Source organism: Xiphophorus hellerii, chromosome 8, assembly GCF_003331165.1.
Source record: "Xiphophorus hellerii strain 12219 chromosome 8, Xiphophorus_hellerii-4.1, whole genome shotgun sequence".
Lineage (NCBI taxonomy): Eukaryota > Metazoa > Chordata > Actinopteri > Cyprinodontiformes > Poeciliidae > Xiphophorus > Xiphophorus hellerii.
In genome coordinates this window covers 384,732-402,456 of record NC_045679.1, presented here as the reverse complement: position 1 = coordinate 402,456, position 17,725 = coordinate 384,732, and the positions used below count along the sequence as shown (strand labels likewise).

General features: G+C 45.9%; 1 protein-coding gene and 1 long non-coding RNA gene across 2 annotated transcripts; both read left to right on the top strand.

Annotated features, from left to right (window-relative positions):
- The first annotated feature begins 19 nt into the window (after positions 1–19).
- On the top strand, positions 20–3,206 carry LOC116723989 (uncharacterized). Its single transcript, XR_004340092.1, has 2 exons — positions 20–270; positions 3,044–3,206. It is a non-coding gene; the product is annotated as an uncharacterized LOC116723989 (long non-coding RNA).
- A 2,206-nt stretch (positions 3,207–5,412) lies between these two features.
- lmbrd2b (LMBR1 domain containing 2b) lies at positions 5,413–15,305 on the top strand. Its single transcript, XM_032569201.1, has 18 exons — positions 5,413–5,571; positions 7,175–7,421; positions 7,498–7,622; positions 8,987–9,088; positions 9,160–9,336; positions 9,959–10,169; positions 10,248–10,322; positions 10,400–10,513; positions 10,587–10,770; positions 10,846–11,027; positions 11,158–11,291; positions 11,624–11,729; positions 11,796–11,893; positions 13,557–13,660; positions 13,734–13,780; positions 13,864–13,969; positions 14,038–14,164; positions 14,279–15,305. Exons 2-18 carry the CDS (start codon positions 7,248–7,250, stop codon positions 14,340–14,342), a joined length of 2,130 nt encoding a protein of 709 aa, XP_032425092.1. The 5' UTR covers positions 5,413–5,571; positions 7,175–7,247; the 3' UTR covers positions 14,343–15,305.
- Positions 15,306–17,725: the final 2,420 nt, after the last annotated feature.

The window sequence follows — 17,725 nt, the reverse complement described above, 5'->3', positions numbered from 1 at the left end:
CAGAAACAGGCAAAAATATAAAACTGTGAAGTTTAATATTGTAAAGACTAAAAAAACAACAAAGACAAAATATCAAGTTTTCAGCAAAAGAAACAATTAAAACATTTTCAATATAAAACTTATTAGGCCTGAAGCTCCTATATTTAATGTGGAGAAGTTCTTCCTGTGGTTTGATCCCAGCTTGTTTTCCACGCAGCCCGAGTGGACAGGAACACTAGAGAAACAAAGCTGCTGCAGAAACAGGAGGTCTCACTTTGACGTAAACTGAAGGTCTGCATTTTAGGTTAAAACGTGAATTCTTCATTCAGTGAAGTGACTCAGGTGGAACAGACACAAGTTTTAGTCCAGTAAGAGAAGAGATGCTGCATGATAACTTTACTCTAGTAAAAGTACTCGAGTAAATGTAACTAGTTACTGTCCACCTCTGGCGTCACATCATCCACTCAGTTTGAATAAATCCGTTTCACTGCTTCTGTTACTGCAGAAACACAAAACACCATCAACTTTTACTAAATGAAAGTCTAGAATGACTTTATGAATAAATAATAATAAACAGTTTAAAGCTGAGAATCACAACCAGAAATCATGAAAGTTGGAGCCAAACTGTCCTTCAGATCCGAGAGGAAACTTTTAATCCAGATCATGAAGAACGATCAGTTTAAAGCTCTTCCATCCCAAACATCAAATTACCTTTTTATAGACTTAAAATATGTTCACAAATTCATTAATACATAAATATTTAATCTGAAAAAACTCTTAAGTTATTTGAAAAATATTATCCTTGTTCAGAAATACAAATATATATTTATGCTCAAAGAAAACTAATGTTTTCATAGAAAAGACAGAATAAGATAAATCCTGGTGAGACCAGAATAAAATGTGTTTTCATTTCTTTAGGAACGTTTCACCTTTGACCTCCTTCAGGTTGGAAACTCTGCTTGGTTTAGTTTAGTCATCAGAATTTCATTTTGAGTTACTTTTCCAACATTTTAGATTTCAAATAGGAAGAATTGTTCATGTGGAAGTTAAATGTAGACATGGATCTGCAGCGTTGCAACGAGTCGCCTGGTTTCTGGATTCGTTTGGTAAAAACAGGAGCAGCAGCTGGACTGCAGGTTCCTCCAGGTTATTCCAGCTGGAGAACCGGGTTCTGTGACTGGTTCAGGTTCTCTTTCCCAGTGGGACAGTTCTGGTTCTGGTAGTGAACCAGAACCAGAACCAGATCGAAGCTTTTTTGTGGTGTCACAGCGCATACTGCAGAATTGCTTTGATTTGTAAATAAACTTTAGTTCCAAACGTTTTTATAATTTTTACGTTTGAACTAAAATATAATCATAAAAACAGAAATTAAGTTTTCCTGATTCTCCTCTAAATTTGTTGGAAGAATTGCTGCTAAAACGTTTTTATTTAGATGTTGTGATGAAGCTGATGAGGTCAGCTGCAGATGATGACATCATCAGCGATGAGCTCATTGGACCCGGGTTCTGGTTCTGGTTCTGGAGTACGTGCCCTGAGTCACACTGTGGAGCGTTTTCATCAGCAGCAGGACAGGAAGCAGGTCCGGGTCAGAGGTCGTCGACCGGCACTCTCCCCTCCTGAACCCAACAGGTGGACTAACACCTGAGCAAATATTGACAGAATAAACCAGCGGGTCGGTACCAGTGGGTCGGTACCAGCGGGTCGGTCCAAACGTTCTGTTCCACAGTTCTTACATAACAGCAGTGAGAAACAGAACATCCTGCTGAGGCAACGCTGACAGGGCAGAGAGCACTAAACTAAACTAAACTAAACTAAACCAAACCAAACCAAACCTAAACTAAACTAAACTAAACTAAACTAAACTAAACTAAACTAAATCTAACTAAACAAAGCTAAAGTAAACTAAAACTAAACCAAACTAAACTAAACTTAAAACTAAACTAAACCTAAATTGAACTAAACTAAACTCAACTCAACTGAACTAAAACTAAACTAAACCTAACTAAATTAAAACTACAATTCAACTAAAACTAACTAAACTAATTTAAAACTAAACTAAACCTAACTAAACAAAGCTAAAGTAAACTAAACTTAAACTAAACTAAAACTAAACTGCTGGATGTTGTGGACCCACACAGCAAACTAAAACTAAAATCTCCTGGTTCAGTTCTTCTGCTGCCAGGTTCTGGTTCTGGTTCTGCTGGATTTTTCCTCCTGTTAAAGGAGAGTTTTTCCTCTCTACTGTCGCCCCCTGCTGGCCTGGAGGAGTGATGGTCAGTGACTCCATGCTCTGCTGCGTTTCCATAGAAACGTTTTGTACTCATTTGAATAATTAATACATTGATTGATAACTGGGATCAATTAAAAGGAAAATGTCATTCAGGATCAGAGCGGTACCAGAACACTGAACCCAGAACCATCGGCAGTCCCCCTCCCCCGCCTGCTGCTGGATCAGCTGACAGACCGCGGCTCTGTAGATCATTAATGAGGAGGTCAAAGTTCAACATGCAGCCTGTTTGTTTTGTTCTCTCAGCAGAATCTGAATCTTAAAATAGCTTCAAATATTCACAGATCTTTAGACACAAACCCAGAGAATCTCAGCAGCAGAAGTTCTGAGTGACCCGCTGGGCCGCCGACCCGCCGGGCCGCTCAGCAGCTAGCCACTCAGAAAGATGAGCATCACAAGTTATTTAAAATTACATTTTATAATTAGGATCAAAAAACAGTAGATTTTGCTATTAAAAATATATTTCAGTAACATTTTTAATTTTTGGATTTTATTCTCATGTTTCCTCCAACTTTCTGGGGCCCCTCTAGCGCCCCCTGGTGGCCCTCCGAGGGGCCACGGCCCCCACTTTGAAACGCTTCTTGATCTCCATATTTGGTGGAAAACCAACACTCTACATAACCCTGAACGCACCATAACCACAGTGAGACATGGTGGTGGCAGCATCATGCTGTGGGGAAGCAGCTGAGAACAGAACGGCCTAGTCAAAATCCAGTAGGTTCTGCTGTGTGGGTCCTGTGTTTGTGTTGTTTTCATGGATCTTGATGTTTGTTCCAGAAAGCGACACGAGGCGCCAGCCTGGTCCCTGCTTCTGGATCAGAGTGGGAGCTCCCGTCCGGACTGTGACCTTTGAACCTGCGGGGTGTCAGCTGTTGCCTGGACTCTGCTCTTCTGTCAGTCGTTTGATTTCCACTATCATACAAATAAAACTTTTACAAAAGCTTTGATGTACTTTGTTGAATAATAGAAACTAGTTCACCCCCCTTTGCCCCTCCCCACAGCTAGCATAGCCTGTAAGGAATGCTAAGGCTAGTTAGCATAGCCACTGATGATGGCAGATAAACAGTTTTTCTGCAACTGTAAGTTGTTTCCATTAGCACATTTAGCAGCATGTACATGAGAATGATTGACAGTGCTAAGCCCCGCCTCCTGGTTCTGATTGGTGGTTTTGGGTCAAGAGGAGACGGATCAACAGGTTATCTGTTTCATAACGTCACAACAACATGGAGGCAGATTTTAAAAATATGGAAAACAAACGTAGTATTTAATAAAGTTACAAACTGCAGCTTCAGAGGAACCTTCAGGTTCTGGTCGGGTTTTGGTTGAGTTCTAATTGTGTTCTGATCAGGTCCTAGTCAGGTTCTGATCGGGTTTTCAGGGAGTGTGTTCCAGCTCTGAGGTCTACTTCAGTCCCTCTGGTTTCCAGAGTCTCCAGCAGCTGAAGGCAGGAATCTGAAATAAGAGGAGAAGAAGAAGTACTAGTACTACTAGTAGTACCAGTGTTGTATAGTAACGAAGTAAAAATACTTCACTACTTTACTTAAGTATATTTTGGAGTACTTCATACTTTCCTAAAGTATGAAAATTTTTGATAACTTTCACATTTACTTCACTATATTTCCGAACTTAATTGCGTACTTTTACTCCGATACATTTTCAATGTGTGGTTTAGTTACTCGTTACAAAAAAGCGAGAGAGAGAAACGCAAGTGTTTTGACCCCACCTACTGATTAGCAAGTAGCAAGTAGGCTACCGAACAAAGTCGGTAGCCTACTTGCCTGGGCTTGTTCATCACCTCCAATAGGATACACCTGTTTCGCTTCTCCCATTAAACACAAAGCAAGTCTCGCAATCAGCAGCAGCCACATGGAGGAGGAGACGGAGACCACAACGACTGCAACTACGTCGGACACGGCTCCAGGGGAACCACCAGCTGGTGATGAGAGCCCATGGCCTTATTTAAACACAATATACTCTTTCGTGGGTGTTAAAGATTCGTCGTACCGCATGCAGTTTATGTTATTCCTGCCCAAAGATGTGGAAATTCTATCTTACAAAAACTCCCCGTCCAACTTGAAGAAACACATCGAGGTAACTTCTTATGAAATGGTTATAATCCTCCTGTTTCAGTAACTATAGCTTGGTCACTAGGCACTATTGTGAAATCTTGAGCATAACGTTACCTGTATAAATGAACTTTGTTTGGCATTGTTTCAGTTCCATACGTGGTGTATTTAGCTTAGGCCTAATGTTGACTGTAGCAGGCTACCTAGACTCCTCTGTTCAAGGGGGGACAGAAGCCATAGCGATAGCAATTTAGACTAAATTTAACGAATATAGGAAAGGCATGCAAGTTCAAAACCACAAACCATTAACATGTGCTACTCTTTAAAACTGGAACAATTTATTAGCAGGTTTAATTTTGCCTGCACTTGGTTGTGTACATTATTTTAAGTGTATTTGACAAGTTTACCAAAATATAAAAAATGTCATTCAAACTGCATTTGCTTTGTTTTACTTTTTACTTGTACTTTTCATTACATTACTTGAGTTTATCCATTTTTACAGTGATTTCCATACTTAAGTACAAGAAGTTTCAGATACTTTAAGACTTTAACTCAAGTAACATTTCAGTCAGTGACTTGGACTTTTACCAAAGTCATATTTTGGAGAGGTACTTATACTTTTACTTGACTCTGAGATTTCAGTACTTTATACAACACTGAGTAGTAGTAGTAGTAGTAGTAGTAGTAGTAGTAGTAGTAGTAGTAGTAGTAGTAGTAGTAGTAGTAGTAGTAGTAGTAGTAGTAGTAGTAGTGGACTTCCTGTCAGCTGTCGCCTCCCCGCTGGAGAACCAGACCCTGACAAAAGTCCTGCTGTCACTGGAAACCAGCCAGATTATCATCTTTAATCTGAGCTCCCAGGTAGCATGTTGGGATTACAGGGATTATTTTTTAACACCTTTATAAATCAGAGTGCAGTAATTCTGCACCGGACCAGAACGAACCACCGGGTTCTGGAGGACCAGCTCCGTTTTTCTGAACCAGAACCGTGGTAACCACCAGGGGGCAGTGATGCGCGCAGACGGCCCACCCTGCTGCGTACCACAGAAGAAGAAGCTGTGTTGTTTTGCTCAGACGTCACCATCCGTCCTGGAGAACCGGGATGCTGCTCCGCTGATGTCCTCCGGGAGAACCGCGGACTGTGTCGGTGAACTCGGTGGAAGATCCGCTCAGCGCGGCGCGGGGAGCTGCGTGACCGGCCGAGGAGCCTCTGGAGGCGGACACAGCGCCACTCATTCCGCGGTAAGAGGGGACACGTCAGCGGAGGATGTGGAGCGGAGAGACCGAGACCTGAGCGAGGCGGAGGGTCTCCGCTGGTCCGGCTGGGGGTTCTGGGTGGTTCCGGATGGTTCTGGAAGGTTCTGCTCGGACCGGTTAATGAACGGAATCCCAGCTGGCTGGGCTCATCTGGACGGATCCAGAACCAGCGACTGTCTGTGACTGGGTTGATTCCGGGTTCGGTTCGGTTCATCTGGGCTTAAGGCTCACAGCTAACATCACCGAGTCACCCGGAAGTCTGGGCTTCCCTTTTCTGAGACCAAACATGCGCAGTGCGTCCCTGTCAGCTGAAGACTCTTCTTCATCAGAGATGAAGGCGACCAGAACCAGAACCGGAACCAGTCCAGTTAACCAGGGCTGCTGTTTCTGTATGTATGACGCACAGTGACGTGCGGTCAGGGGAGGCAGAGTCTCACCTGCCATCATAGAGAATAATATATAGTGATAAAATAATTTATATTGCTATTTTCACCCTGTGGTTTGTACTATAAAGTATTTATTTTTTATTTAGCTTTACCAATTCTGATGATTATTTTCTTCAAAATCGCTGAATTTGTGCATTTTCCCATATAAATGCTTGGAAGCGCAGCAGGTGAAGCAGCAGCAGGTGAAGCAGCAGCAGCTGAGCCTCACCTGGACTGATCAACCTCTTACTAACTGCACTGGCTGCTATTCTATGACATCATGTTCCTCCTGCCTGAACGTCACCAGTAAAATGGTTAAAAACATTTAATGTATGAACTGATTTTCCATCATTTAGCTTATTAATATAATGTTCAGTGTTTATTAATGTTCAGTGTTTATTAATATAATGTTCAGTGTTTATTAATGTTCAGTGTTTATTAATATAATGTTCAGTGTTTATTAATGTTCAGTGTTTATTAATATAATGTTCAGTGTTTGTAACGTGTTTCTGTGCTCAGCAGCGATCAGAACCAGAAAACAGGTTCCAGGTCTTTTTGCCCTTCAATTCGTCTGCATGAACAGTAACATTCAGGCGCTCTGATGATGTCACAGCCTCACTGATGACGCAATAATTCAGCCTTTTATGACTGCAGAAGGACCGGTCAGCGATGACATCACGGGTGGGCGGGGTTAAACTGGATCCAACTCAGAATCTCAGCAGATCCAGAACCAGAGGTTCTGGTGTTCTCTGGGTTTATCAGGATGCAGCAGGAACCAGGGAGGAGATGGGTCCGGAAAGAAGGTCCAGTGTGTTCATCAGAACCAAACTGGACCTTAAACCCGGTTCCCTTAAACCTCTCTGAGTCAGAGTTACAGAAAAATGTACGGACCGGGACAAGTCCGATCCAGAACCGGTCCGATCTGAGCAGAACTGGTGCAATCTGACAGAACCGGTCTGATCAAAACCGGTCCGATCAGTACCAGTCCGATCTGAGCAGAACTGGTTTGATGTGAGCAGAACCGGTCCGATCAGAACCGGTTCAGACTTTGTGTCACAGTAAATGATTTTTATCATGAATTTTGGTTGGTTGTCGCCTCGATGAATCCAGCTGATGCCGTTTGTGACGGATTCGTCCTTCTGGTGTGCTTGACTCTGTTGCAGGCTGCGCTGTGACCTGCGGGGGGCGCTGTGACCTGCGGGGGGCGCTGTGACCTGCGGGGGGCGCTGCGGCACCATGAGCGGCGCGGCGCTCGGCCTGGAGATCGTCCTGGTCTTCTTCTTGGCTCTCTTCCTGCTGCATCGCTACGGAGACTTCCGGAAGCAGCAGCGTATGGTTCTGTTCGGCACGCTGCTGGCCTGGTACCTGTGCTTCCTCATCGTCTTCATCCTGCCGCTGGACGTCAGCACGGTCGGTACCGACCGGGCCCGGCGCCGCGCCGCCCACTGAAACCAGCAGGTCCAACCTGTGTTTCTGCCCCCTACAGACCATCTACAGGCAGTGCATCGAAGACCATGAGGAACACCTTCCTGTGTCCACCGTCAGCCCGACCAACCGGACCGGGCCCGGTGGGCCCAACCCGCCCAACGCCAGCATGGCTCCGACCAGAAGGTAGGAAGATGGGCCTTCCTGTTGTTATGAAGATGAATGTTTATGAAAGAAAACATTCCTTGTTCTTGTACGTCAGCCATTTGGACCAGAATCTCCGTTTATATGTAAAGATGTCAGTTTTTCCATGAATCTCCTCCACGACTTCCTGCCAATGGTCTAGCTGGGAGGAGTTTCTTTAGCCAAGAACCTGTAATAGCTCTTTTGCTTGCAATTGATAGAACTTTGAAAAGATGCTCATCTTCTTTTTGAAGCACGTCTCCAGATATCAGCCCAGCAGAAAACCTCTGGGGATGACAAACCCCAAAACTGTCCCAGTAGTCTGACAGATTCCATCCCAGTAAGGTGCCAACTTAACGTGGTTCGTTTTAAACTCTGCCTTGATGTAGAGTTCTCCACAGAAAAATAACTACCCACACCGGGTTGATGGAAATGTCCATACTGGTCAGCCTGTGTCCAGTTTGAGTGGAGCAGCGGCGCCAGCTGTGTGATTGGCCGGTTCTCCTGCTTTAAATGCATAAACTATAAACTAGAACAGAGACGCTTGCAATCCGGCTTAAAGATTTATCCAAAAAAAAGGTTTTATTTTTTTCCCAATTATTAATCTTTCTTAAGAAAAATCTAAAAAAGCAACGCTTAGCCTGGCAGGGGGCCTAGCAAAGCATGGCGGGCCGCCAGGCTTCTTCTACACCGGGAATGTGTTGTTTTTTTCACCTGCTGGCTGTTTTTCAATGTTTGTTCTCCAGTTAAAAATGAACAGATTACTAAAGTAGTTCATGATTATTTCAATAATCGATTAATCAATATTAATCGATTCAGTCCTACATGTATACACAGAACATCAAAGGTACATTAGTCAGGTGATGATTAGAGAATATTAATGAACAGTTGTGGCTCGTTTTCTCCCGTCTGCAGGACGTTAGCGTAGTTTTCCTCCTGGTGGTCCGGTACCGTCGGTTCTGTTGGGACCCAACATTTGTTCCATTTCCAGCTGCTGTGCTTCTCTTTCTAACGTCCTCAGTTTCCCTCTCTGGTGCTTTTTGGGTTTTCTGGAGCAGAACAGTTTCCTCAGAGAATTCTCAGCCTGGCGGGCCACCAGGCTGTCCTTGCTCCCCCGCCAGGCTGTTTGCTTGTTTTAATTTTCCTTTTTATGTTGGCCTAATTTCTGACTTTATTGTTGCTGTTTAGATATTGATATTTTCAGACTTCCTGACCAGGACTCTCATTGGTCAGTCAGGGTCTGGAAGCGTGTGATTGGATGATTTATTTCCTGTTGATGTGTTATTGGTCAGTCTGTCTCTGGAATCTCGGTGATTGGATTATTTTTTCCGTTCTGCTGGAAGCTGACGTTTGGTTTGCGTCTCCAGGACCGTCCCGTCGCCGTGCCACCGGCCCTGGAGCTTCATCCCTGAAGGCATCATGCCCGTGTTCTGGAGGGTGGTGTACTGGACCTCTCAGTGCCTCACCTGGTGGGTTGGACCCGGATCCGCCCTCGCCTGCCGGTTCTGGAGCCGCTCTGACCCTCTGCTGCTGTTCCCAGGCTGCTGCTGCCCTTCATGCAGTCGTACGCTCGCTCTGGAGGGTTCTCCATCACCGGGAAGATCAAGACGGCGCTCATCGAGAACGCCATCTACTACGGCACCTACCTGCTGATCTTCGGCTCGCTGCTCATCTACGTGGCGGTTCATCCCGACTGGCCTCTGTCCCACCTGTCCTGGTGAGGCGTGCTGTCCTGGCCCGGGTCACTGCCTGGTTCTGACCTTTGGGTCAAGCTTGGAGCAGGTTTAGCTTCAGCTGAGCGGTTCTCCATAGTGTAGCGTACGGTGCAAACAAAAGGTCAAAGGTCACAGGTTTCTAGGGATTTCTCTCCCCTCTCTGAGTCTCTACCTGATCTCAGGTTGGGGATTCGTCTCTGATCGTTCTTCTGATCGTAGTTTGGAATAGCTAGCAATTATTTTAATATTCAATTATTCTGACAAACCAATTCTGCTGATTAATCGATTATTAATCTGATTCATTGATTATTTTGATTAATTGTTTTGGTATGGAATAAATCTGAGACATGATGTTGATGCCGCGTCGTCCAGGTGATCTGATGGCAGAGACCCGGACAGTGAGCGGGACTGGAACCGGACCCCTGACCCGGTTTCCTGACCCTAACCCTGACCCGGTCCCTTGACCCGGTCCCCTGACCCTAATCCTGACCCGGACCCCTGACCCGGTCTCCTGACCCTAAATCTTGACCCGGTCTCCTGACCTGGTCTCCTGACCCTAAATCTTGACCCGGTTTCCTGACCTGGTCTTCTGACCCTAAATGTTGACCCGGTCCCCTCTCCCAGGTACGAGCTGCAGACCATCGGCATCACGGCGGCCAACACGTGGGGCCTGTTCCTGCTGGTGCTGCTGCTGGGCTACGGCCTGGTGGAAATCCCGCGCTCCTACTGGAACGCCTCGCGCCACGGACACCTGCTGATGAAGACCTACTTCAAGGCCTCCAAGCTGATGACGGAGAAGGCGGACGCCGAGGAGAACCTGGAGGACGTGATGGAGGTGGGCGGCCCCGAGGGCTTCGGCCGGGTTCTGGTTCTGGTTCTGGTTGGGTTCTACTGTGGCTGTGTTTTGCTGCAGGAGGTGAGGAAGGTCAGCGAGTCCATCAAGTATAACCATCCGCTCAGGAAATGCATCGACACCATCCTGAGGAAGGTAAGCAGCCGGTTCTGGTCCTGATGCAGGCGGGTCCGGTGGAGTTGACCCCTGACTCTGACCTCTGACCCCCCCAGTGTCCCGTGGACTACCAGGAGAAGATGGGTCGGAACATGGACGACTACGAAGACTTTGACGACAAGCAGAACTCGTACCCGACCGAGAAGAGTCTGGTCAAGCTGCACAAGCAGGTGAGAGTCGCCGCCGGCCCGGCCCGGCCCGGTTCTGGAGCCGCCGCCGTCTCACCCCGCCGTCCGTTCTCAGGTGATCTACGCCGTGCAGAGGCACAACCGGACCCGGGTCCAGTGGCAGATCCTGCTGCAGCAGGCCGTCCACCTGGAGGACGTGGCCAAGAACGAGACCAGTCTGAGCCACCAGTTCGTCCACAGCTTCCAGTCCGCCGAGCCGCCGGGCCGCTTCAGCCGCTACGTCTACACGCCGACCGTAGGTGGGTCGCCGCTCCCCACCGGTACCGGAGCCCGGACGTACCCTGACCGCTGACCCGCCTGTGCTTCTGTCCCAGAGTGGTACTGGGAATGCCTCCTGAAGTGCTGGTTCTACCGGCTGGTGTCGGTGGTTCTGACCCTGTTCAGCGTGGCCGTGGTCTGGTCCGAGTGCACGTTCTTCAGCACCCGACCCGTTCTGTCGCTGTTCGCCGTCTTCATCCAGCTGGCAGAGAGAGACTACAACTACCTGTACATCGAGGTGAGACGCCTGGGTGTACCAGGTCCGGTCCCGACCCGGAGCCGTGGATCCGGTTCCGACCCGGACTCTGTTTCTCTGGTGGTTCCTGTGCAGGGTGTGGTTTAGGCGTAATGTGCTGTGTGTCCACCAGATGGCGTGCTTCATCACCATCTTCTTCCTCTGCACCTGCGTTTACTCCACCGTGTTCCGGGTCCGAGTCTTTAACTATTACTACCTGGCCTCCCACCACCAGACCGACGCCTACAGCCTGCAGTTCAGCGGCATGTCAGTGGGGGCGCTGCAGTTCTCCTTACGCTTCATCTGGAGTTACATGTCTAAAGTTTCTTGGAATTTTTTTATTTTAGTAATTTTATGAATATTATTTTATATTTTGTATTTTATTGTTTGTGTTTTTTATCTTCGTAAATTTTTAAATCTAATATTTGCTACAATCTGCAGGTAGAAACGTTGTTGACCCTGTTCAGACTATGGGTTCTGGTCCGGTCCTGACCCAGAACCGGTCCTGACCCAGAACCAGACCTGAACCAGAACCGGTCCTGAACCAGAACCGGACCTGACCCAGAACCTGTCCTGACCTCCCTCTGGTTCCTCCTCAGGCTGTTCTGCCGTCTCACTCCTCCTCTCTGCCTGAACTTCCTGGGTCTGATCCATATGGACTCGGCCATCTCCCACCAGCAGAAGCTGCCCACGGCCTACACCTCGGTGAGACCGCCGAATCCAGAACCACGATCAGAACCAGAACCGGGCTCAGCTCTTCCTCTGTTTCAGATCATGGGCTCGATGCGCGTTCTGTCTTTCATCGCCAACGGCTTCTACATCTACTACCCCATGCTGATCGTCATCCTCTGCATCGCCACCTACTTCAGGTCGGCAGCTTTAACCTTTGACCTTTAACCCAGATGGGAAGAAGATGATGACATCATTCAGTCAGTCAAATTTTATTAACACACAGCAGTAAAACATCCTGCAGCTGCTGAGGCCAAAACAAGAATCAATCATATCGATATTTAACAGTGACGTGCAGAGCCTCACCTGCCATCATGGAGAATAATATATAGTGATAAAATAATTTATTTTGCTATTTTCATCCTGGGGTTTGTACTGTAAAGTATTTATTTTTTATTTAGTTTAACCAATTCTGATGATTTTTTTCTTCAAAATCGCTGAATTTTTGCATTTTCCCATATAAATGCTTGGAAGCGCAGCAGGTGAAGCAGCAGCAGGTGAAGCAGCAGCAGCTGAGCCTCACCTGGACTGATCAACCTCTTACTAACTGCACTGGCTGCTATTCTATGACATCATGTTCCTCCTGCCTGAATGTCACCAGTAAAATGGTTAAAAACATTTAATGTATGAACTGATTTTCCATCATTTAGCTTATTAATATAATGTTCAGTGTTTATTAATATAATGTTCAGTGTTTATTAATATAATGTTCAGTGTTTATTAATATAATGTTCAGTGTTTATTAATATAATGTTCAGTGTTTTTGTCACCAGCTGTGTGTGTAACGTGTTTCTGTGCTGAGCAGCATCAGAAACCAGAGAACAGATTGGAGGTGAGGCAGGCAGTTCTCTGGCCTCATGGCAGGGGGCGCTCATGATCCAGACATTGTGACTCCACAACTGCAGAGTAAGAGACAGAAACAGCTTCAGCTATGAGAAAAAGGTGGTTTGTACTTCAGCAGGTTTCCCCTTTGCTGTGCAGCACAGCTCTAGATTAATAATATCTATATTTCCAGTTTCATTGAGTTAACAGGATTATTGTACGATGGCAGCGCGGCTACAGAGGGACGTGATCATATCGTCTTTTGGCCTTCAATTCGTCTGCATGAGCAAAATGTCTGAATGTGAACAATAACATGCAGGCGGTCTGATGATGTCACCGCACGTCACTGATATTTAAATATCTATATGATTGGGTCTCGTTTTTATTATAATAAACAGTCAAATATTGATTTAAATTACATTTTTAATATTAAAATATCAAATCCTACTGGCTAATCAAAAACAGCGAATGCTAACTGGAACAGGAAGCAGCTATAAACGGGTTCATCACCGACCCGGTGAGTCCGCCATGATACCGCTGGACCGGCGAGGAAAACCCAAACCATCAGGGATCAGGAAGGATCGGTCAGGATCAGGAAGGATCTGTTAGGATCAGGAAGGATCGTTTAGGATCAGGAAGGATCGGTTAGGATCAGAAAGGATCGATTCGGATCAGAAAGGATCGTTTAGGATCAGAAAGGATCGGTCAGGATCAGAAAGGATCAGAAAGAATCGGTTAGGATCAGGAAGGATCGATTCGGATCAGAAAGGATCGTTTAGGATCAGAAAGGATCGGTTAGGATCAGAAAGGATTGGTTAGGATCAGGAAGGATTGGTTAGGATCAGGAAGGATCGATTCGGATCAGAAAGGATCCTGCTCTTATTAAAATAAGTGGACAATAATTACATATAACGTAGAAAATGTAAATTTATCAGAAAACTCGCTGCCCCTCTAAAGATGTTCTTGGTTGCTCTGACTCAGTCTAGGAACGCGCTGCCTGAACCTCCTGGGCTTTCAGCAGTTCATGGACGACAGCGAGATGACCTCTGACCTCATCGACGAGGGAAAGGAGCTGATCCGACGCGGTGAGAGCGGAGTAAAGATGGCCGAAATCAGAGTGACCCAGAACGTTCCTCAAACCGGTTTCTGTTTCCACAGAGAGGAGGAAGAGGCAGCGGATCGAAGACGGAGAGAACCGACGGAGAGTGAGAGGAAGAACGACCGACCTGACGACGGTTCGCTGCCCTCTGGTGGAGGAAACTGCTCACTGCGCCTGTCTGTGTTTCAGGAGTGGAAGGAGCGCTACGGCAACCAGAGGGAGGACTTGGCTCCGAGGAACCGGAGCAGCCACGAGATGAAGGAGACCAATTACTCCGAGTCCAGCAGGGACAGACGTGAGTCAGAACCAGAACCCCAACAGAACCCTAACAGAACCCTAACAGAACCTGTTTGTGGTCTTCAGAGGTGAAGTATTCTCGCTCTGCCGGCCGGGCGGAGAGGGACCGCGTCGAGCTGCTGCAGGACGCCGAACCGCTGGACTTCAACGCCGACGCCCTGACAGACGACGGCCTGGAGGCCGAGGCCGGCAGGTAAACAGGAAGTCCGACACACACCTGGTTCGGTCACACACACCAGAACCACGTATATTTTCTAGATCATGCAGTTTATTGTTTATTATAATGCAGCATGTTCTGTATTTCCAGGCATGCAGGCGGACGCTATCTCTCCATGTCTTCGTCTCGGAATCGGATATTTGACGACGTTTAGTGTCTCGGCTGCAGCTTCGCTCCCGCCATGCATGCTACCGACCAGCGCGTCTGACCTCTGACCCCCAGGTCAGAGGTCAGCAATCTGAAGGATTTTTCTGGTTATGTGTGAATGATGAACCTTCATCCGGCACTGATGAAGGTCATATTGTACTTTATTTATATTTTATTTTGTCCCCCATGTCGGTGTTGTCAGTTAATTTCGTAGTGAAATCCTGAATGATTATAAATATTATAAATAATTATAAATAATTTGCACTGACCTGAAATGTCTGAACTGCTGACTGGAATCACTGCTTGTCACATTAAACAGTAACTGGAAGGATTTTGTTGTTTTAATGTGGAAAAACTAAAGTTTGGAGGCATTTAAAGAACATCAGTGTTTCTGCTGGTTTCAATAATTTATCAATTCAAAATCAATCGCCCTCCTCACTGGCAGCTTCTTCCATTCACCTCACCTGAAGTTCAGGTAAAACTAAAACTTGGCGCTGATTTCAGAAGTCTGTACAACACCTGGTTAACTCTAAAACCTGAGTTTTATTTCAGTCTTGCTGCTTTGTTCATTCGTTTGTAGCCTGGGAATAAAACGGGCCGATCACTCGGCCCTGAGGGACTCCAGGTTCCTGCTCTAAACATGAAGACACTGCAGAGTAAGAACTGATTGCATCTGCTTCAGGAATTACAAACAGAACGACGCTGATGAAGGAAAATTGATTCATCACTGTTGTGGATAAATGTGTATATTATGTGTTTTTGTATTCTCTGGGTAAATTGATCGTGTGACTTTGTATTTGCGGCTCCAGCTCCTGGTTTTCCTGGTTTTCCTGGTTTTCCTGGTTTTCCTGGTGATGTGAAGTCTGGACTGTTTCTCACTTTGGTCTCTGAAGCTTCAGTTGTAAACGCAAATGTTCAGTTTCCTCTGCTAAGCGTGAAAATAAAAACTGGTTCATGCTGAAAAGACGCAGCAGTTCTCCTCCTGTCCAATGAATGAATGAATGAATGAATGAATGAATGAATCATGAAGTCCATCCATCAGCCTTTAAACGCTTTAGGAGACCATCCGGATTGATCCGTCAGTCCACCGTCTTTCACTAACTACAGTTTGGTCCAGTTTGCTTTAGTCCAACTCAGGTCCGATTGGTGATGTGTGACCTCTAATCGACCTCTGACCTCTGGTCCTCCAAGCCTCCGTCTGGGTTCAGTTTGAATGTGAACGCCAAGTGGACCAGAGACCGCTCTGAAAGCAGGAAGTGGACTACAGAGCAGGGCATTCTGGGTAAATCCAACCAACGCTAACGTGCTAGCCTAGCGCTAGCAGCAGAAATGGCTCCTGGTCTTTAGCCAAAGACTAAAGATAAATCCTCCAAAATCTGACGCCTCCATCTTGTTTCCATCTGCTGAAGAAGGAAGTTGCTCTCAGTGTCTTCGGAGGATTTTGTGTGGTTTCCTTCAGTGGTTCTTGGTGCAGCGCCCCCACAGGCCAGGAGGGGAACAGGTTGCTCAGAGGGTTTGGTTGGTTTGATGCAGATTTGAACAGAAACATCTTGGTTGACTGAACTCTGCCTCATTCTGGGCCAAGTTAACCTGGACAGGATGAACGTCGCGTTAGGAAAAGTGTTGAAATGTTTCGTCCTCTTCTCACTTTCATATGAAACGTTTTCTGACACTGATGAGTTCATGAACTGCTGCACTGGACAAGGAGAACTACTTCCTGTTTGAACTTTGACCGATGGACTGCAGAGGCGTGGCGGCCGTCGGGTCAGTCAGGTTCTGGTCCAGAGTTCTGAGTTTCTGTGGGACGGTTCGGACCTCCGTTATGGACCCACTGAGCTGAGAAACAAACTTAGAGGAACTCCTTTAGTTTGTTCAAAGACTGATGAAGAGATTCAGATTTGGTGAACTGAGAGAGCCAGACACTAAATGTCTGGGGAGAAACTTTGACTAGTCCCTTCTTTAAATGTGAAAACAGAAGATGATTGTGACTTCCTGTCTGGATGGCTGCGGCGTTCTCTGGTGAGGCTGCGAGTTTCAGGATCAGATCTCAGCGGCTTCATCAGATGACCTCCAGCTGAGGTCAGTCTGCACGGCTTCGTCTTCAGCCGGTTTTCTGCCGTCAGTCTTTGGTTTCTGGCTGTCGTCTCACAATCAGGCTCAATATTTCATAAAAGTATTTTCCAACTGCACCAAGTGTTTATGATTTAATTTGATTCCTGTTATTTATTAAAGATGTTGCTTTGGGAACATCTTGGTGCATGAGCAGCACCTAGTGGTAGCAGCTGAGCATTACAATCATACTGGCAGATTAAATCAATCATTTGATACTATTGACCTGATTTGAGATGTTTTTATGATCTGCTTTTGTTTCCTGAGGTTATACAGCAGCATATCACCCTGTTGAACCTAAAAACCCTGAACTCAATAAATCAGTCAGGTTTATTGGTATAGAAAACACAAACACATCAGTCAATAATCGTAAAATCAATATCACACACTGCATTTTGTGCTGTCTGTAAAATCATCGTTACACATCAAAATGATGGTCAATATTTCATTGATTGTGTTTCAAAAGCAGCTGTGAGAGCTGGAGAAGGCGGGGCCTCATGTATGATGACTATAGGATTATGAAACATGGAGCCCCAGTAGATTATATAGCAGATTATAGAATAGATTATATAGCAGATTATATAGCAGATTATAGAATAGATTATATAGTAGATTATAGAATAGATTATATAGTAGATTATATAGTAGATTATATAGCAGATTATAGAGTAGATTATATAGTAGATTATATAGCAGGCTGCCCCGGTCATTGTTGACTCATGGTTGCTAAAAACTTTACCAGACCGACTGATTTTAGTGACATTGTGTAAAATATTGAATAAAATGTTGGGCTACATGACTGGCTTTATTTACATTTAACTTTATGACACAAAATTACAAGAGGATCATCCATATTGTCTCCGAGTGTATTCTGGGTAAAGCTCGTCACCAGCCCTCCGTCATCATCAGTCACTTAGCAACAGATGGCAAACTAGCTAGAGCATTTCTACAGAGCAAGTTAACATGAGTGGAGCTGCAAAGTGAAACGGATGGAAACAGAAAGCAAGGAAAGAAAAAACTGGAAGCATATTTTGTCTTGGAGATGAACCGGAGATTTTTGTTGGCAGCGATTCAGACCCGCCAAACCTGGCAACCCAGAGAAGGAGCAGGTGTTGTGCAGAGAGTCGCTTACCTGCAGAGAGTCGCTTACCTGCAGAGAGTCGCTTACCTGCAGAGAGACGCTTACCTGCCGAGAATTGCATGCCCTGTCGCGGGAGCGCGCATCGCTCTAAACTCTCCATATTGATGAGGAAACGGACTGAAATCTGACCGAAGAGGAAA